The 22,395-nt window shown below is 39.5% G+C and overlaps 1 protein-coding gene across 1 annotated transcript in view; it reads right to left on the bottom strand.

Annotated features, from left to right (window-relative positions):
* LRRC2 (leucine rich repeat containing 2) overlaps positions 1-19,604 on the bottom strand; it is a 70,089-nt gene extending 50,485 nt beyond the window's left edge. Inside the window, exons 1-2 of the mRNA XM_423865.8 lie at positions 19,554-19,604; positions 9,464-9,609 (exon numbers count right to left, since the gene is read on the bottom strand). Of these exons, the coding sequence (XP_423865.3) occupies positions 9,464-9,588 (125 nt within the window). The 5' untranslated portion in view covers positions 9,589-9,609; positions 19,554-19,604. The remainder of the gene's footprint in view (positions 1-9,463; positions 9,610-19,553) is intronic.
* Between the last annotated feature and the right edge of the window lie 2,791 nt (positions 19,605-22,395).

Raw genomic sequence — 22,395 nt, 5'->3', positions numbered from 1 at the left:
GCGTACTCAAGAAAGAGTCCAAAACCAACCAACAGCATCTTAAAATCTTTTTCTAAGACACTTCATGTAACAATAGAAAATGGGTTAAAGCAGAAACAGCTGCTTAGCCCATTTTGTGATCCTCCAAGAAGCTGCATCATTTACCACTAATTACAGAAGGACATACTCCCAAGTATGCAAATGCACTAGGATCCCCACCAAAGAATATCCCTTCAGCTGCAGCCTGGAAGAACTCAACAGGATTTTCCATATCAGGAGATATGAGAGTTGAAACACCTCTTTTAGATGCTCCAAGATGGCAGGCAATTCAATATTAATGTTGATCTTGCCTACTCAGTCAGTCATTTGAATCTCAGAGACCACAAATAAAGCAGAAAGCAGACAATGCAATATCAAGAGTTCAATAGAAAAAGCTAATACATAACATTTTCATATATTATAAGAAAAATAAATAAGCCCTAAATAGCTACTCATTATTTTACAAAAAAAAAATCTACTGAGCACATCTAATTAACTATAAAATCTCTCTATTACTGCGTAAAGTGGGTGGGAGGTGAAGTCTGAAGAAAAAAGTACTGAATTGAATCCCTCAGGAAGAGAACAAAAGAAGGATCTGAACCATTAAACAGAAGAAAAGAACCAAAGAAAAGAGCCAAAACCCTGGTATTCCTCTTTTCTAAAATCTTCTACATAATCCTAGCTTTATATACAACTGCTCTTTCTCACATCCTCCTCCAGTCCTTTACATGCATCTTTTCAAACCATCTGTGAAGTTTAACTCTGCAGTACTTCACTCTCCTTCCTACTAAATTCCTTCATTTTGAACCAACAAATTAAGCATTTTGAATGAAGGAATTAAATATTTTATTTCAGTGCATAGTTCAACACACTTGTGCAATAAATGACTGACCTGTTTCTTAAGAGTATAAATTCTAAGAATGCTAGAAAACTTATCAAACAGAAAGAAAAGGTGAAAAAGTCTAAGTCTAGATGAAAAGTAAGGCACTGAGTTGCTGTACTACCCCTCAGTGTAGGGGGTACGAGGTAGACCTTAAGAATAGAAGTGTAGAAGGCTTAGATCTAAGATTTTACCCTCTCACAATGGATACTATAGGAAAGGGTAAAAAGAGAACTAGGTTAAAGATGAAAGAATACACTATTCTCTGATACTTTATTAGTAACACATACAAAACATAAAACTCAGGATAGAATGATACAGTATTAGACAAAAAATAAAATGCACATAATAAAAAATACTGTTAATCAAATCAGTTGATGAAATGTTGCCCTCTGATAAAAGATAGGCATTAAAAATTGAATACGGTGAGGAATTCAGCATGGACATCACTCACTAATGTGGAAATCCTATGGTGAATTTCTTCATTATTCGTACATCAAATTATGGCTATGTGCTTTCTTAAGCTTTTAAAGAATGCTCTCTCATGGTCAACAGGCTAAATACTATGCACAAGCACATTTTGAGCAGGTGGAAAGTGAATCAGTAACTGAGCAACAAACACACACAATTTTGTACAGAATGAAGACATGACATATGTCAAGGGCAAAGGATCTAATCATTTACAATCCCTGCTTGTACTCTTGTAGTATGCATTAACCAAATGAATCAATATGAATCTTTTTGGCCTGGAAGTGCAACTCATGTCAAGCCAATATGTACATTGAACAAAAGATTATGCAGCAGTTACTTGCATGCTATATCTGAAATCAAATCAAAGGGATCTATTCTATTTTGGTATCACAGAATCATGGAACTATAGGGGTTGAAAAGCATTTCTGGGGACCATCCAGTCCAACCTCTCTGCTAAAGCAGGTTCCCTGCAGTAGATAGCACAGAAAAACATTCAGATAGGTCTTGGATGTCTCCAGAGGAGACTCCATGACCTCTCTTGACAGCCTGTTCCAGTGCTTTGTCACCCTCAAAGTAAAGAATTTATTTCTAATGTTCATATGGAGCTTCCTGTGTTCTGATATTTGCCCATTGCCCCGTGTCCTGTCACTGCACAGCACAGAAATTTGACTCCTGTATTATATAGATATTTATAAACATTGATCAGATCCCTTCTCAGTTTTCTCTTCTCAAGCCTCAACAGTACCTGAAGGCTATTACATGAATCTTCAGATCTTCAGGAAAATATATATATGTGTGTGTATGTATATATGTATTTTTATATATGTACATATATGTATAAACACATAAAAAATCAGCTTTTAGATATGCAATATTCTTCTAGATAAATTATATTCCACATCTTGGCACTTTAAAGGCTACAGATTTTCCAGGATCACACTTTCATATATGACAAACTAGTGAGATAGCTGCAAAATTACAGCTCTCCTGAAGTTACGGTTTCTTATTACTATAAAAAGTAGTAATAAACTATTTTTATCTTCCTCCAGACCTTGATTTAAACACTGTAGTCAAATTAAAAAAACAAAACAAAACAAAAAAAAACCCTGTTCTTTGTGAATGTTAGTTAAGTGAAGTCCAATTTAGGTGGGAGTATGCGCATACAGAGTATTTTTTCTGGACTAAGGACCCGGATGAGATCCAGCTCATCTGGTTACTCCAGTATGTCAACATCAATCATGAAACTGACTAACTGTAACAAGACTTATTACATGTCACTTATATTTGTCAAAAAAGATGGATGTTTCGTATCTTCATAGCACATTAGTATGAGTTTCAAAGTTATCCCAGTAACTGGAGAATAATCGGGTTTGAATGGTTTTTCCTTCTACAATTTTTCACTGCTCAGTGTCAGTACAGGAAGTCCTGAGGAAAAAACTAAGCCTCTTAAACGACGAATTGAAGTTTCATAAAACGGCACTCTTTCTTCTAAACCAGGATGGAAGGAGTAGACGTAACACTACATGGCACCAGTTTAGTACTACTCGGTGATATTTAAATCATAATCACTAGCCATGTAGGATCATTAAATAATCCTATAGAATTTTTATAAGAGCAGCACGGTTAAACTGGAACTCAGCCCAGACTAATATTACTGACAGATGAGTAACATTTCCTTCAGTTTCAAATGGACTAATTTAATTTCAGTTCTTCTGCCAGACTCTTCCATAGTTTGTTAGGGATTGTGGCTGAGCAGTAACTTTTATCTTTCAATTCACTTGCAAGCATTATATTAAATGCAAGGTCTGTATGCATAAGTGCATAAGAAAAGTAGCAAATAATATCATGGAATCATAGAATCATTAAGGTTGGAAAGGACCACCAAGATCATCTAGTCCAACCACCAACTGAACACCACTATACCACTAATCGTGCTCTTCAGTGCAACATCTCCACAGTTCATGAACGCCTCCAGAGAGAGTGCCTCGACCACCTCCCCAAGCAGCATTTTCCAATGCCTCACCACCTTTCTGAGAGCAAATGTTTCCTAATACCCAACCTGAACCTTCTCTGACACAGCTTAAGGCCACTACCTCTCATCCTATCACTATTTCCTGTGGGATGAGGCCAACACCCACCCTCCCACAGTCCCCTTTCAGGTTGTTGTAGAGAGCACTAGGGCTTCCCCCTGAGCTGCTGCTTCTCTAGACTACACAATCCCAGTCTCCTTAGCTGCTTCTAATAAGACTCATGTTCCAGACTTTTCATCAGCTTCATTACCCTTCTCTGGACAAACTCCAGGGCCTCAACCACTTTCTCGTAGTGAGGGGCCCAAAACTGAACACAGCATTTGAGGTACAGACTCACTAGTGCCAAGTACAGAGGGAAAATCACCTCTCTAGTCATGCTGACTACACTATTTCTGATACAAGCCAGAATGCTGTTGGCTTTCTTGGCCACCTGGGCACACTCCTGGCTCATGTTCAGCTGGCTGTCAACTAACACTCCCAGATCCTTTTCCACCATGCAGCTTTTCAGCCACTCTGCCCCAAACATGTAGCAATGCATGGGGTTCATGCTGAAGAACTGCTCCAGCTTGTTACTTCTAATTCATGCTTGGGACTAAGCACTCCCAGCTTGATTTTTATTCTTCCTGAGTAAAATTTCTGAATTGAGTACTGAGAAAGGAAATAAATAAAGATAAATAAAACTTTAGCTCAGGTACAAATAAAACACTGAAGTTGGCATTGAGAGAGAGAAAAAAAATCAGTAAAAAGGGAATAAGTGGAAGTTTTCTTTTGGCTTTACATTCAAGGAGTGCATAGCTCAGAAAAATTGAACAAGCATGTCTAACTTATCAGAACTTAAGGGGAAATTTTGGAGAGGAGACGCACTGGAGGAAGAAGCTGAACAAACCGCTATCTTTGCAACATGTTCAGGTACTGAACAGAGGAATCTGTATCAGTTCATATTGAAAATTCAGACAGCTAATCTGGGCAAAGAACTCTAGCATTTCCATACTCAAATGTTTGATTCCTTGGCCTTCAATTTTTAACTTACCTGCTTTTCTTACAGAAGACGAACACTCTGCAGTCCTTCCAAAAATATCTAACAGAGAGTAAATTTTTACTCTCTTTCCCTTTCCAAAAACGAAGAATAAAATGACAAGTAGAGAAGAAAATTTAATGAGGAAAATCATTGTGTCAAGTTACTCCAATAGCATTCAGAATTTCAGGAAGCAATATGAGATTGTACACCATCATTAGAATCTAAGCAATTAAATAGAAAACAATGTTTTAATACACATTTCTTCCCCTAATATGGACTTCCATATAAATATACATGATGACAGAACTGACACTTTTTTTGTAATATCTCATGTTTCATATTCTACAGACTGGGCATGTCTAATGGGAGGCTACAAGTAAAATTAAATTACTCTTCCACAACGAAATACTGTTTGTCTCCTCTTTTCATACTCATTGATTTATATGCAAATCTTAGACATAGGGGTCCTTAAAAAGTTGTATTTCTACAGCCCTCTAAAACCAAAGGAGAGATAAAGGACTGGATTAATCCCACCCAAAGCAATATGATACTAATAACAGTGATCTAATGCCAGGTGCCAGAAGAGTACCTCTCCTGTGAAGACAAGCTAAAATATTTGGGGCTATTTAGCCTAGAAAAAGAATGGAGCTGCTACAGTGGCCTCCCGGTATTTAAGGGAAAGTACTTGCAGGAAAGACTGAAGGAGCCCTATTTAATAATGATAATGAGTAATGATGAGACAAGCAGTAATGGTTATGAACTGAAATAGGGTAGATTAAATTAGATTTAGGAAAAAATACTTTACCATGAGAATGTTCAAGAACAAGTTGAATGGAGACTTGGGCAACATGATGCAGGATAGCATTCCATCCAGTTGGAGGCCAGTCACAAGTGGTGTTCTCCAGGGCTCAGTATTGACTCCTGTTCTCTTTAATATACTTAGCAATGATGGGAATAAGGGTATTAAGCTGCATCCTCAGTAAGTTTGCAGACAACAAGAAGTCAAGCACAAATGTTGATCTGCTTGAGGATAAGAAGGCTCTACAGAGGGATCTTAATGGGCTGGACCAATGGGCCAAAGCCAGTTGTATGAGGTTCAACTAGGCTAAAAGCCAGATACTGTACTTGGGTCACAGCCAAGTCCATGCAATGCTACGGACTGGAGGAAGAGTGGCTTTAAAGCTGCCTGGTGGAAAAGGACCTGGGTTTGCAGCATGATAGGCAGCCAAAATACGAGCCAGCAATGTGCTCAGGTGACCAAGAAAGCCAACACCTTCCTGGCTTGTATCAGAAATTGTGTCGCTAGCAGGACTAAGGAGATGATTGCACCCCTGTATTCAACCCTGGTGAGGCCACACCTTGAATACTGTGCTCAGTTTTGGGCATCTCACTAGAAGCAAGGCTTCAAGATACTGGAGCATGTTCCAAGAAGGGCAACAAAGACAGTGCCAGGTCTAGAGGGCAAGTCTTATGAGGAGCAACTGAAGGAACTGGCGTTATTTAGCCTAGAGAAAGAGAGACTTAGGGGAGATAAGCTCTCCATAACTACCTCAAAAGAGATTGTAGTGAGGCAGTAGTCAGTCTCTTTTCCCAAGGAAGATCAGTAGGACAAGAGGAAATGTCGATAAGTTGCACAAAGGAGGACGTAGGTTGGATATTAGGAAAAAGATATTCACTGGAAGGGTTGCAAAGCATTGGAACAGGCTCTCCAAGGAAATGGTTGAGTCATCATCCCTGGATAATATTTAAAAGACTTGTAGATGTACTGCTTACGGACATGGTTTAGTGATAGACTTGTCAGTGCTATGTTAATGATTGTATTTGATGATGTTAGAAATCCTTTTCAGTGTAAGTGATCTTACAATTCTGCAATTTCCAGGCACACAAAAGAGAAGAAAATCATCAGGAGTTCGGATTCACCAAGGGAAGGTCATGTCAGACCAATCTACTAAGTTTCTATAATGAAATGACCAGCCTAATAGATGAGGGGAGAACAGCTGTTGTTTTCCTGGACTTCAGTACGGCCTTTGACAGTGACCCACATAAGATCCTAATAGGTAAGCTGTTTAAGTATGAGTGAAGTGGATCAAAAACTGTTCAGTTCCCTCTGTGCCCTGGCATTTCTGATCCCATCGCTATAGGTCCAGATAGCACCCCTGTACTCTTCCCAGGCCATACCGATAATTTTTGTTCTATCTTTTTTATTCAGAAGCAATTGCATGTGTCCATTTAGTTCACTTATTTTGTTTCTCTTGCAACTCAGTAAAAGATTTGATGTAGCACATAGTACTTTTATGAACATGCTTTCATGAATTCCATAATAAAAACTATAATTCCATGTAGCATACAAGGAATGGAAAGATGCAAAACGTATTATTTTTCTCTTCAAATTAAATATTCACAGTAAACAAGTGACGCCATCAGTAAACTAGAGTCTACCTTGGAAAGACCAGAGACAAATGAAATACAACCATAGTTCGTCCTAAGCTTCTCTTAAAATCTCTGAGGAAAGGTGGAATGAAATCAAGAAAACAAACCAAAAAGAAGAAAAGTTGCATAATCTGATAACGCTTAGAATCTAGCAATACTACTGGATAACACTGTGTTCCGGTTCAAGTATTGACAGACCAACCGGAGGTGAAGCACTGCGGGATCTGGTGCTCACCAGTGCAGAGGAGGTCATTAAAGGCATTAAGATTGGAGGCAGCCTAGGCTGCAGTGGCCATGTCCTGACTGAGTTTGTGATCTTGAGGAATGTGGGCCAGGGAAAGAGTGGGGTCAGGATGCTGAATTTTGAGAGAGTAAACTTTAGGCTCTTTCCCCTTCTCTGTTAAGGAACTGTTGGACAAAATCTCCTGTGAAGCTGTCCCTAGAGACAAAGGAGTGGAGGAAAGGCTGGCTACTCTTTAAGGATGTCTTTCTGAGAGCACAAGAGCTCTCTGTCCCTCAGAATAAGAAAGCGGGCAGGGGAGGCAGGAAAAAGGCATGGCTTGGCAAGGACCTGCTGGTCAAACTGAGGGAAAAGTACAGATTGTACCAGCTGTGGAAACAAGGGCGTGTCACCTGGGGAGAATACAGGGATGCTGTCTGGACTTGCAGAGAGGGGATTAGGAAAGCCAAGGCACAGATGGAACTGAACTTGGTGAAGGATGTTAAAAACAAGAAGAAGGGATTCTATAGGTACGTTGGCCAGAAGAGGCAGGCCAAAGAGAGCATTCCTTCTTTGGCAATTGGGAAAGGAGAAGTGGCTACAACAGATATGAAGAAGGCTGAGGTACTAAATGAGTTTTTTGCCTCGTTCTTCACTGGCAGCCAGAACGCTAGTATTTCTTGTGTCCCTGAAGCTCACATCCCTGGGCCCAGGGGGAACTGGGGGAGTAAATCCCTCCCCGTCCCCGTCCCCCCCCCCAGGAAGGACAGAGGAATTTTGAGACCACCTCATGAGACCAAATGTATACACGTCTATGGCACCAGACAACATGCATCCTAGTGTCCTAAGGAGCTGGCTAATATGGTTCCTGAGCCACTCTCCACCATATTTGAAAAGTCGTGGCTGTTGAGCAAAGTCCCCAGGGGCTGGAAAAAAGGAAACATCGCTCCCATTTATGAGAAAATGAGGAAGGAGGACCCAGGGAACTACAAGCTGCTGAGCTTCACCTCTGTGCCTGGGAAGACTGTGGAACAGATCCTCCTGGAAGACATGTTAAGGCACATGAGGGATGAGCAGGTGATCTGAGACAGCCAGCATGGCATTACCAAGGGAGGGTCATGCCTGACCAATCTGGTGGCCTTCTATGATGGAGTGACGACACTGGTGGACAAAGGGAAGGCGACTGATGTCATCTGCCTAGATTTGTGAAAGGCCTTTGGCATGGTCCCCCACCACATCCTCTTCTCTAAATTGGACAGATACAGATTTGAGCGGTAGACTATTTGGTGGATAAGGAATTGGTTGGAAGAATGTAGACAGAAGGTTGTGGTGAATGGCACTATATCCAAGTGAAGGCTGGTGACATGCAGTGTCCCCCAGAGGTCTGTCTTTGGACCAGTGTTCATCAACATCTTCATCAATAACATTGATGACTGGCTCAAGTACACCCTCAGCAAGTTTGCCAGTGTCACCAAGCTGAGTGGTGTGGCTGACACATTAGAAGAAAGGGATGCCATCCAGAGGACCTTGACAAACTCAAAAGGTCAACCGTATGAGGTTCAACATAGCAAAGTACAAGGTTTTGCACTTGGGTCGGAGTAATCCGGGATACGTATACAGAGTGGGAGAAGAACTTGACAGTAGCTCTGCAGATAAGGAGCCGGGGGTCCTGATGGATGAAAAACTGAACGTGAGCCAGCAGTGTGCTCTTGCAGCTCAGAAGGCCAATGGTATCCTGGGCTCCACTAGATGATGGGTGGCCAGCAGGGACAGGGAGGTAATTGTCCCTCTCTACTCTGCCCTTGAGAGGCCCCATCTGTAGTACTGCGTCCAGGTCTGGGGCCCCCAGCACAGAAAAGATGAGGAGCGGTTGGAGAAGGTCTGCAGGGGGCCACAAAGATGATTGTAGGGCTGGAGCACCTCCCCTGTGAGGACAGGCCAAGGGAGCTGGGCTTGTTCAGCCTGGAGAAGAGAAGGCTGCGAGGAGACCCCATTGCAGACTTCCAGTATTTAAAAGAGGATTATAAAAAGGGAGGGGAATCAACTTATTACCTGGGTAGGTAATGATAAGACAAGGGAGAACGGTTTTAAGCTCAAGGAGGGAAGGTTTAGATTGGATGTCAGGGGAAGTTCTTTGCAGAGGGAGTTGTGAGTTGCTGGAACAGGCTGCCCAATTACGTTGTGGATGTTCTTTCCCTGGAGGTGTTGAAGACCAGGTTGGATGGGGCCCTGGGCAACCTGGTCTAGTACCAGATCTGGAGGTTGGTCACCCCTGCCTGTGACAGGGTGGTTGCAACTAGATGATCCTTGGGGTCCCTTCCAACCCAAGCCATTTTATGATTCTATGATAATAATAATGAATTTAATTAAAAAGAATAACAGGATGGTCAACTTACTTCTCTAATGAGCTTTTTTCTAATCTTTCTTTCTCTTTTTTCTGACGTTCTTTGTTCTTCTTCACACGAGCCTCCCAGAGTCCTCTTATGAGAGAAAAGTCAAATATAATCACCTGATGCCCCATACTCTTGACATCAAGCTTCTCCTGCAAGAACAAGCCATCATGAACACTTAATGCAAGCATTAAGAAAAAAATAAGGAACAGAACCATCATGTTTCATTAAACTTACCTGGGAGAAAAAGAATCCAGAATAATATTAACATATTTTGCTCTCTACCTTATATATGTTTTCCTAGGGTTCTGTGCCCAAAGTGGTCAGTGTAACACAGAAGGGAGTTCTGTACGAAATCAACTACAGACTAGAGCTAAATGTTGAATTTTCTGGAGCCCTTGCACTTTTTGCTTTCAAAACTAAGGACACGGTTGCAAAGAACTACTGATCTGATGAAAATAATTTGAATAACTATGTTTTTTGCAATCTAGGTAACTAGCATTAAAAGAACAAATAAGTTATTTATTAATCATAAACCATGCACTTGAACTCGTGTTCCCACCATATTGATCTTTATGCACCCACCTTAATCCTGTCCCACAGTAATTGTCTGTAAATATATCCTTATGTGTGAAAGGTGTTAAAACACCTTCCCTATAACATACAGTGAAAAACTAACTACTGTTGAAATAAGTTAGTGTTTGTGAACACATGATCTCCATTTATATGGGCATGTAGATTTTCCTTCCAGCAGTTCAGAGTATCAAAGTATTAGGTTCTGAGACCATCTTTTAACATGCAGTTAAGAACTGAACTGAACTAGAGGCTAGTTCATCAGTGTTTCTCTGTTGAATTAAAAAGACAGAAAAACTTCTTGCAAGGAGCTTTCCTTTCCCTGAAGTCAGTGATAAAATTCTCATTCCCTTTAACAAGCATCAAGCTTGGCCACATAGGAACTCTAATGTCTTTCAACTCAAGAAAAAAATTCTACAGTATGTTTAGTAAGAGAAGACCTTGTAGTTACATCTTATGAAACATAGTGTGACTAGCAATATAGTGTCCCTTCCTAATCTGTAATAATGGCTTAGTGACAAAAAAGGGAAAAAAAAACATCTTCTATATCACTAACACAAGTACAGATATAAATTTTGATAAGCAAAGCAGCATTCCCTTAGTCTCCTGCTTGGAATCATTGATGAGAGTGTAAGCCTCACAACACTTTTTTTCATTAAATGCAGCTACATCATGTACCAATGACTTCTGTCAAGATTAGTCCTTCAAAAAGTGGTCTGCTAAACTACCATGAACAAGTTTAATAAAATAGAAGTTTGAAGAATTTTAAAAATAATTTCTTCCACCAAGATAAAAGTACTTAATTAAACTTTGTTTAAAGTTAGGTTTTGTTAGATGCCACTTTTATTATAGCACTCATGAGCTTAAAAAAATAAAGGAAAGAACGAAACACCACTGAAATATCTACTGATAATTGAGAAAGCAATGCGCCCTTTCCCTTACAGGATATTTTCAAGACTTCTGTTATTATGTTTTTCTCAGACCTTCTGATATCTTTTTTTTTTTTTTTCCCTCCAGGTTCTAAGTCCTTTATTTGGGGCTATTTATTATCTGTCTTTCTGTTATAATACTGAGGAAGAAGGGGAAAATATTCTCTGCTCTACATTGTTCCTCTTGTAATTTCATAACTGCCTCTTTTTTCTTCACCTCTCTTTAATACTTAGCACATAAAGGAATAATATATTCTGAGCCAGAAAACACCCTCATATCCTCTGGAAGACACATAGTGCGTATTAAAACGAATTATGCAGATGTACACCAAGAAGAAAGGTTCATACCTGTCTACCTTACTTGTCATTGTAAGACTACTCCAAATGCTGGTATAGAGTTTGATATTTCTGTAAGACAAAGTCTTCTTTACCTTAGTATGGTTTTATATCTACTATCTTTGCTGTTCATAAAGCTTCTTTATATTTACAAGCACTAACAGTTTAGTGTTATGCAAAAAATAAGTTTATAGCTTATCTGGTACTGGCTGCTGACAATAGGCCAGTTAAAAACCTGTTAATACTATTGTAATGAGAATGATGACCTTATTCTCAGCTGAATGGTTTATCTATAATTGGATACACCTTTTAAAATTCTTTTCACCTGTTGTCACCTAAAATAAAACACTCTTCAACTGTCTGAGCCAAGAAAGAGCAACAAGGACCTCCTCCTCATGGTATCTGTTGTCACTCTGCAGGATCTAATTCATTTTAATAGAACAATTCAAAGCTCAGTGTTTTTGGTAATGCTATTGGGAGAGCTGAATTGCTGAGAGATGTTGAAGTGGCAGCTGAGCACTCAAGTTCTGCTGGAACTACATGGCCTTAATCAGCACAAAGTCTGAATGAATTCTGTAAGTACTTTTTTCTTTGACTTGTTCCCTGCCTTACTGTCTGCCAGGTTAAGTCATCTGTTCTTTATTAAGACATTGATTTATTATAGACTCAAGATGGAATAGTTCATATAACTTTTATCCACAAATTGGATTATATTGCGATGCACTGGGGTTTCTCTTCAATTGTAAAACTAGGTACAAGAGGAATCCAGCTAGGAAGTAAGAAGTGTCCATCAAAACTCCTGAGGACTATTGTGTTCAAGTTGAACACAGCTACAAATATGATTTGAAGACAGCATCTGCCAAGGCATAATTAGGTGGTTGACAGCTGTAGAACAAATGAAGGTAATGATAGAGCCTTTATTTGAGAAATAGGCACACGATGGAAAGATATCAAAAACAATTGACTCACCCCTCCCAATAGCAGCACGCAGAGAGAGCCGAGCTGAGGAATGTGTCCCTCCCCCATTCGTACCGCCACGCCGCCGCACTCACACACTCACATAGCCCACCCATTGGTTCAGGCTGTGACCCTGGAATTCCACTACAACAGCTTAATGCCATCTTCCCTGGATAACAACTACATCTGTAATCTGCTGGAGATTATCAGTTCACCTTTCTTATCTAACATTCTATAAATGTTTTTCCAGTTTTATGAATTATTATTGAAACATATCACAAAAGAAAGGCTCTTCAGCAATGTAATGTGTGAGAGATACAAAAGTAATGTCTCCTATTTTATTATGCTGGCATATGACATCAGATGCAGATATTAGTGGTATGGCAGTAGAGGTTGCACCTTCCCACCAATAATCCTTTACATTTTCTAACCATGCAAGTGATGGCGACAGAGATGTAGCCTGACAAAATGTTGTCTGATACGGAAGTGCATGTGAAGTAAGGGTGTGGAACTGAATTCTTCCAGGGAAAAAAAAAAAAAAGTGCCTATTGATGTTCACTGATGCTTGCTGATCATTCACAGAAACCAAAGAGTGGATGTGAGAACAGTCAGGCAGTGTGTGGTGTGTTCCAGCAGTGGTGACAGCAACATGAAAGACAAGCCACGTTCCAGACGGCCGTGCACAGCTGTGACACCATGAAATGAAGTGTCTCAATCTGCTCATCCATGCAAATTGATGGACTACAACCAGGAAACTGTATACTGAGCTGAATCTTGGCTTCAGTGAGTTGGAAACGATGGTGGCAACACTGAAATACTCCAAATTCTGTACCAGGTGGGTCCCACACATGCCCACACAAGAAAAGAAAGAACACCATACACAAGTTTGTCAGAATCTATCTAACCAATATGAGACTAAAGGCAATGCTAACTAAGCTGAAGGGTCACACTTCCAGAATCAGGACAGGGAACAATACAAACTTTCTCTTGCAGCATGGTAACACCAGGCCCACATCCGTATAAAGATCATGGTGCACACTGCCAGTCTTGGCTCTACCACACATGCTATATATTCCAGATTTGGCACCTTCTGACTTCCACCTATTCAGGCCAATAAAGAATGAACTGTATGGTCAACACTTTCCTTGCAACAGTGCCATGACAGCAGCTGTGAAACAGTGAGTCACCTCTGCTGCTGCACATGAGCACAGCATGCAGGCTCTTGTTCATTTCTGGTGAAAATGCATAGCTAATAGTGGTAGCTACGTAGAAAAATAGTGTTTTGTAGATGAGAAATTGATCTATCAAATAGTGTTACTATGCTCTTTATATCTGTTGTAGTTTCCATGGAAATAAATAGGAGCCATTACATTTGGAGTGATCTAGGCATCATAATGAGAGCACAAAACTTTTCAGGGAAGAGGAGATTCAGTAAAATAAAGAGAAGAAAACGTTACCATTTACAAAAGAATCACTTGTGGAGAAAAGCTTCCTGTGCATGTCTGGAGATGCAGGTAATCTTATCCCTCACCATTTACGCCTCCCAAGAAGTAATCTACTGACTTCCAAGTATGTTGCCTTTTAAGGATATTGATTTCTTAATATCCTTAAAAGGCAACATACTTGTAATTCACTTGGTTTTCTTATTCTAACTCTTTCTCTCAATGGTTTGCTCAGAAGCAAAGCTGACTATTCAAGCTAAACATTTTTTTCTAATGATTACAAGGTTTTCCTTTCAGAAGCTGGTACACATTACATTTTAGGCAATATTTTTAAGCAATGTATATTTTAAGTAATTGAAGTTAAAAGAAAAAAAGAAAGAGCTTCCTAATAATAAATATTTGAACTTTTTTGCAAACTAATAGTAGAGACCAGAGGAATTTGAACTAATAACAAGGGCCAGAAGTATCCTTTTGCTTCTCTCATTCCCTTTCTTTATATATATATTTTTTTTATCAGAAAAGAGGGAAAAGGAAAAACTAAACATTCTTTGCTTTAAAAAAAATCCCTTTTAGCACTATGGCCATTGCAACAACTTGTGCTCCCCACTATTAGTCTAGGTAATCTCTTATTTTCATCAGTAACACACACAGAAGAATCTTTAACACCTCTCCTTTCTGCATTCTAAACTAGGAATTTACAGTTCTCTCCAGATAAGCCCCTCTCCTCAGCAGCTCTCTCTGCTTGTTGTGTTGTGGGCCTCATATCAACCCTGAAACCATTTTTTTTTTTTCTAGGTAATTTAATAATTCCCCAGATTTCTGGGCTGGCTGAAGTTGAGCAAAAGCGCTTCATCACACAACAACACTCTCACAATCAGTATTTACAATTTAGTTCTAATTTTCTGACTACCATGTACTGTTCCTGAATGCGTATAACAAAACAAGTGACTTTACAGACATTTGTGAGATTTCTAGCATTAAAAAGAAAACAGTACTATGCCTTTACAATCTTGCAATCGTTTTATGCATTCCATTATATATATAAATAAATCTATGAAAATCAAAGACCGTTTTTATGTGTATAAGGATACTGACACTGAAGCACTTGGAGGATTAGGTGGCAAAAAGAAACCAAGATCTTAGTGATGATATACTTCAGATGTTTTCACTTAAACAATTGAACGTTAACACCAAATGTTATTGGTAGTAAAAATACCTGCTTAGATATCTGCATTTTATTATTTTTATTTCATCTTTTATTTTATTTTATAAATTCCCCTGAAGATATTCAGATAGTTCTCTAGCACCTGCCTCAGATTTTCTTCTTCCTGTTGTATGAGAACCCAGAAGCCATAGATTTAAATCTATTCAGTAAGGTGCTTGAAAACTACAGATTGAAGAAGGTATCCGCCTTATAATATCTGTATTTTTTATTACTTACTATGTATTGTTACTTAATAGATTTAGTTTGCTAGCTCTTTAAAAACCTTGTTCCCTATAGCTACTGATATCTCCATGCTGTGTTTACAGCTCTGCCACAGACCTGCCAGACACTTCCACAGCATCTTTGAAAATAGCCAGTGCTCTCTCTCATGTCCTCTCAGTTCTATCTGTCCTCACTTGGCCCCCGTTACCAAAGCAGCTTTTGACTCTTTGTTTTGGTTTGGTTTTCTGTTTTGTTTTTCTTTTACTGGGTTTAGGAAAAGGGGGGAAAATGATCATTTGCACTGCATCTGGAAGTGTTACAAACCTGTGCTACAAAGGGTCACTCAAGCAACTGGGTTTTAAAATGTTGAAGCTTCATCTCAGTAAGTTGTTCATACACTACCAGATGCCACAACATCTCTGACCTTTGAGAATCAAACTGTATAAGGAAACATATGCTGAAAGTAACACTGAAATCCTACAGAAGTGCACTTCAAAGCAGAAGCTGAATTGGATGAACAATATACAACAGTTCTGTAATAATTTCAGCACTGTATTTGTGTATAGTCACACTGAGGAGCATACTACAAAACATTAAGGACAAGACAAGATTTTCTTTGGAAAGTAGTGGAGCACAGGGGAAAAGTGCTCTTAGGTATGAAAACTGTACGGCTTTCCAGGACTGACAATACTAAGTCTTCTATGGCTCTTTGCTGTCTATAAAAGTTATCCCTGTCTTAAGTGGTTTGAATACAGCTAGTCAGATGGCAAAATTATATTAGTTTTATTATATGATGGTTTAGCATCCTCTAAACAATTTTAATATCATTGTTAATAAAGGCCGACAAGTCTGCACTATGCATTCATAGAATAAGACCTATGTCTTCTCCTTAGTTTCAAAGTTGTCCAACATAGCTTTGATATTACGAATCAGACAATATTAGTTTGTGCTAAAGCCCTCCGGAGTCTGAATGGGCCCTGACTGCCTTCAAAACCAGCACCATGCATACCTTCATTTGCTGAGTTACCAAAATATTAACATTTTCATTCTTCATTCATTCATAAAATTTGTTTAACAGTCTTGTTCACCTGAGACATTTTCTTTCCGATAATCACTATAGGAGACCTGCTGTAATCTTACAAATATTACTGCCTAGATTACATAGGAGAAAATGTGGGTGAACATGTCTCCCAGTAATACTGCAAATAACTTCTTAGGAAATAAGCTGACTCACACAGTGTGTGCTCCAGAATTATCAAGTCATTTATTCCATGAAACTTTAAATAACTCAAGAAAACTTGACATTTGGATAGCATCTGAACATGGTTTTTTGTTTGTTTCTTTATGTGTTTATTATCAAGGAAAGATTAAATTTCAGAAATATGCTATGATTGAAAGAACAGTAGAAACGGTGATGACAATGTCCAAAGTTTACAACCAGTAGTTTTAAATGTGCACAGCTCAGATGTGGGTCAGTGATACACTATGCCACTTTGGGACAGAGAAGGAACTGCAGAACAGGAAGCTGCTCTTTCCTTCCTAGTCTTGCTGCTGGAAACAAGCCCTTGTTATACACCCTCAAGGCACTGTCCTTCACACTGGATTTGCAGGTAAATTTGTAGCTAACCTCGCCAAATAGTCTGTTTTAGGTCAGAGATCAAAATTGGTTTGTACTTCAAATCACATATGCATGTATGTGTGGGGAGCACATAGGCAGGGATCACAGCAGTCTCCAGTGTTCCTGGAGGCACTGGTCTGTGGAGATCCAGAAAATACTGCTACACCACAGAATAAATATAAGTGGAAAGGGACAGGCTGCTTCAGGCTGGAGAAAGTCATCCTGACACTTGGATACAAGCCCAGATGTTTGGAGAGTATGAAATGTTCCCTCCTGCTCCCTCAAGAGCACATTCTAAGCCAGCCAGCTCCTAGATGAATAAACACAGATAGTGACACTTCCAAACTATTAATTAGTCTAGCTTTCACTGAAGTTAATTTCAGAAGTTAGTGTCTTTGCATATCACAGGGCTTAATCTTAAATGGTCTGATAATTCTAATTAATTTTGAGTTTTCTACTTATATAAAATAAGTGTTTAAGGACAGAATGTTAAGACATTAGGCTGTTACACCAAAAAAAAAAAAAAAAAAAAAAAATTTGCACTGTTTATATACCACAGCTAGTAGAGCAAAGATTTCATGTCTTAATGTATTCCTTATTCTTTAGGTAGGAATAACTGTGAACATCAAAAAATTAAAAAGGTATGTGAATACAGACATGTAATGGCTGAGCTTGATTTCTACACATTCTTATGTATCTTTGCTCAGTTCTGCAGCACAATTACTGACAGTTTTCATTAATCAATTCGTATTCTAGATGTAAGTTAATCAGTCTCACAAACTTTATCACCGCATTCTTCACATCTTGATTTTCAGACAATTTTTCACAAGGTTTTTCATTAATTACGTCTTTAATTATGTATTAATTAGCAGCTGAAATACAATATTCCTTATACTTTCTGAGCTCCTGTAGCACCAATATGTTTGCCATCAAGCATGATAGATGTTACATATGTGAGGGGATTTATTACAGATGTACTCCCCTTGCACTTCAGTCAGTTGACTAATTATTCAAAGCAATTCTTCCACTGACATTGTAGATAACAAAACCCTGGGCTGATGTCTGTGACACAAGCATGGAGCATTACTGAAGAGAAGTATAATACTCATGAGATTAAGAGGTGTCTGATGTATTTGAAATGGGGTTATATTTTAAGCCATTTCTTGTCAAAGGAATGCTAGTGAGCTCAAAAGTGTATTACATATTTTTAAAGGTTGTAGATGTAGCCAGCAGGTGGAAAGAACTGTTATAGGTAGACCTGGGAAAGCCTGTGTCTGTCCAATAATTAGAGATGTCTCACTTCATTAGTTACAAAGATCCACTGCAAAAAAAAGATACAGTGAACAAAATATGGAGGCTTTCATATACAATTGGATGGTCTTAATTAATCAGAAACCTGAGAGAAGAATCTCAGGTTTCTCAGATCTGTTCTATGTCATCAAGTCTTTTAGTAACACCTAACTGACTTATTCTCATTCATGATAAGCATAATGGACTGTGGTCAACCCAGGAGGTGGGGCTGCTATTGTTGCCTTACATGTACTGGGACCAGCCCATGGAGTTATCTGTATGGATGATAATTTCATAAATACTATTTCAGATTGCCTTTTCTAATTGAGAATAGCCACAGAATTGAGAATAACCAAAATTCTGATGATGTCCTTTTGTTACGTGTCCATTCTCCATGCAGTGATCTAACAAGAATCCTGCACTACCTTCTGCATTTTCCCTTGTTGCAGAAGAAAAGCAAAAAACCCATTTCCTAAACACTCAGATTCCTTTATATAAGATGATAAACACAAACAATTTAGGTAGGCAGGAGAAGATGGTGTTTTTAGCTACTTCAGCAACCAAGTTATTCCAGCTCAAGTGGCTCAAACTCCACCTCACAGCCATGAGATAGCAGCTGTATTCTCTCACTCTCTTCACTGACCAGACCTATACCTTTAGACTTTCCCAACAAACTTTTCAAAGCCTTTGGATAGGAGGTACAGATGACAAAGACAGATGGGCACCCTTCTTGTAACAGTTCTTCACCCTCACTCACTGTCTGAGAAGAGCAAAGTGGATGAAACTCCAATAGGATCTACCTCTTTGGCTAATAGGTCTTATCCATCACTGACTCTCTCAAGTTAACTGCTCTCTGAGTTAACTGCTACTAAGGAAAAAACTGGTCAGTACCTTAGCCTAGAGAGTTTATATGTCAGTGACAGACAGCACTAAATACTCAGTAGCAACAACAACAATAATGACAACATTTGATTTTAAATGATAGGTTTTGCTCACAAAAGATTTAGCAGATTAGATTTTCTATACCATGTTAGATTAGCTGTAAGTGGCCTTCAGAAACAGAACCTCTATAACTCTTTTTAAGTTCCACTCTAAATTTTGACAGACAACAAAGATAAATCACCAACCTCTCCAACCATTTTTTTTACTGAAAATCATTTTCACACCAGCATATGTCCTTGAGATGTAATAACAAGTGTTTATTACAACTGAGTCATGAAGTGAGCAAGTAGCTGGAAGCCTTGAAAACCTCCCTAAATTATAAAGTTTGAATTTGTTATGGATGTAAATCTACTTAGAGAAGTGACATGTGGTATGAGTCTTAATCTTTAAAGGCACCCAGCAAATACATCACTTTGGATTAATGCTCTACATTTTAGCTATTTATTCCGTATACATTAGCATTTAAAAATCCACAATACAGTAGCAGCAGCAAAGACCTGATAAAGACATTTCAGTTTCACTATTTCCTACCTTGACCCCACACATCTGAAGAAACACAATAACCAGCAAAATTGTGACTTACCAGCTACTAAAGAACACTAGTGTCCAGAACTCCTGAGTGTACTCTGTGGTTATTTTAATTTGGGACACAGGGCTTGTTTATAGCAGCAGCATAGCTCATGGCGAGCCAAACCTATTTGAACCCCACAGCGTGACTAGCCCTCCAGATGTACTAATATGCTATATTTGTAACGTGATAACATGATCTGAGGTCTTATAGCAGAGACTTGAAGAGAATAAAATATCTTCACTGCTGGACTTGATACAGGACAAGAAACAGCAGTGTAAAGAGAGTACCATCTAATTTGCACCTAGGAAAGTGTGATAGAGCTAATGTTACTCATGCTTATGTGTTTTCCTTGGGAAAGGACAAAACAACAAAAGTACTCTGTATTCCTCTGAGACGCTCTCTTCTTCCCCGTGTCCACACAAGTGTGATAGATTGAATAGACAGACTGCATCATGGTGCAGTTGCCCTGAGTGATTGATTTATAGCAAATACTGCTTTTTTTTTTTTTTTTTTTTTTTTTTTTTTCCCCTAATGCTAAGTATGGGTGGGTGTCTGTATTCCTATGAGTGTTGCCTCTGAAGGAAATATCACTTTGGTACATAATGTCTGTCAGGATGCTCTGAGGACTAGAAATTCCCTAAGGGTTCCTCAGGGCTTACTGGGGCTGGGGCTCCCCAAAGGGGTGGCCTGTCAGGACCTCACAGCCAGGCTAGTCCCATCTCCAGCCAGAAGCAGAACAGCACCAGGCACCAAGATGAGAATGGGACTGAGGCTGGGGCTGGACATGGGCTTGTAAGTGGGCTTGGCTCAGCAGGGCCCTTGGTTGGGCTGGGCAAAGCTGCGGGAAGCTGGGGACCAGCCCTGCTGTCGCCTCACTGGGTCAGGCAGGGGCTGATGGCCCTGGTACCTGAAGTGAGTCCTGGGTGGAGGTCATAAAGAATTCTGTACTAGCATGTTGGGTTTTGAGCATGTGAGAGAAGCCTCAAGGGAACAGGCAGGGATGGGAAGGATCATGAGTGCTATGACATCAGGGCTCTGGCAGTTCAGCTTAAATGATTGAAATGTTCAGATCCTTATTTCCTTAATGAAATCTTAATGAAATTCATACCTAATTATAAAATCTTAGTCAAAAAAATAAGTGGTTTATACCTACAAACTGGCATTTTCAAATAACTTCTGTTTATTATTCATCACTGCCTGTAATAATAAGCATCAACTGCAGCAGGTCTTGGCTCAAGCGTCAGATACTAGTTTTGCATTGCTGTGTTTCCAGTGTCTTCACTGAAAACTCACTGTGTTGGTACAAGCAGAAGAAAATCTGGGAGAAGCAAGAACTGCAGATGTAATCATTCAAGTTTGTCTTCAAGTCTAAAGGAGATATCAGGATTCACCCTGGTATTTTTTTTTTTTTTTTTTGCCTTGGTGGAATGCCTCGAGAGTCTGTATCAGAAGTCCTTACCATTTGGTCAACACATTTTCAAAAAATATTGGTGATAAAAAGTGAATTTCTCACCACTACCAAGTCTGAATCACCTAAGATATATCTGTTGTCTGCTACATCTGTTCACCTATGTGCATATTTTTACCAAATAGCTATCTGGTTTTCCTAAGGTAGTGATGCATATTAGACTTCATCTGCACAAGCAGACTAAGCAACTGGTAATAAAGGCAATATGGAGAGATACATTGGAGCAGACAAAATGTATCTCCTGTATAATTAAAAGCAAACTACAAATTTTTGCTTGAAAACTACATAGAAATACTTATTCCCATATTTTTGTTTGGAACATTGTAATCTGAAGTTTTTCTAAAGCAATTATATTAATACATATCTTAGTGCTTTATGATCCACCAGTCACAACCTTGCAGGTGTTGATTTTGATGAAGGAAAGTAAGAAGTCCTGTGGTGTTTAAATGTTGACAGACACAGGTCTCAGCAACAGACAATTCTCTCTTAAACAGTAGTGATTTCCCTGGCCCTACAGAAAGAGTCATAGGACAGTAATTTTCCAAATAATAATCATAGCCTAACCATGAGCATCAAAAAGATTCAGAAAACAAGAGAAAGAAAGATTAGAAAAAAGCTCATTAGAGAAGTAAGTTGACCATCCTGTTATTCTTTTTAATTAAATTCATTATTATTATCATAGAATCATAAAATGGCTTGGGTTGGAAGGGACCCCAAGGATCATCTAGTTGCAACCACCCTGTCACAGGCAGGGGTGACCAACCTCCAGATCTGGTACTAGACCAGGTTGCCCAGGGCCCCATCCAACCTGGTCTTCAACACCTCCAGGGAAAGAACATCCACAACGTAATTGGGCAGCCTGTTCCAGCAACTCACAACTCCCTCTGCAAAGAACTTCCCCTGACATCCAATCTAAACCTTCCCTCCTTGAGCTTAAAACCGTTCTCCCTTGTCTTATCATTACCTACCCAGGTAATAAGTTGATTCCCCTCCCTTTTTATAATCCTCTTTTAAATACTGGAAGTCTGCAATGGGGTCTCCTCGCAGCCTTCTCTTCTCCAGGCTGAACAAGCCCAGCTCCCTTGGCCTGTCCTCACAGGGGAGGTGCTCCAGCCCTACAATCATCTTTGTGGCCCCCTGCAGACCTTCTCCAACCGCTCCTCATCTTTTCTGTGCTGGGGGCCCCAGATCTGGACACAGTACTACAGATGGGGCCTCTCAAGGGCAGAGTAGAGAGGGACAATTACCTCCCTGTCCCTGCTGGCCACCCATCATCTAGTGGAGCCCAGGATACCATTGGCCTTCTGAGCTGCAAGAGCACACTGCTGGCTCACGTTCAGTTTTTCATCCATCAGGACCCCCGGCTCCTTATCTGCAGAGCTACTG

This window comes from Gallus gallus, chromosome Z (assembly GCF_016699485.2).
Source record: "Gallus gallus isolate bGalGal1 chromosome Z, bGalGal1.mat.broiler.GRCg7b, whole genome shotgun sequence".
Classification (NCBI taxonomy): Eukaryota; Metazoa; Chordata; class Aves; order Galliformes; family Phasianidae; genus Gallus; species Gallus gallus.
The sequence above is the reverse complement of the archived record's forward strand: the minus strand, read 5'-3'. Positions and strand labels throughout refer to the sequence as shown.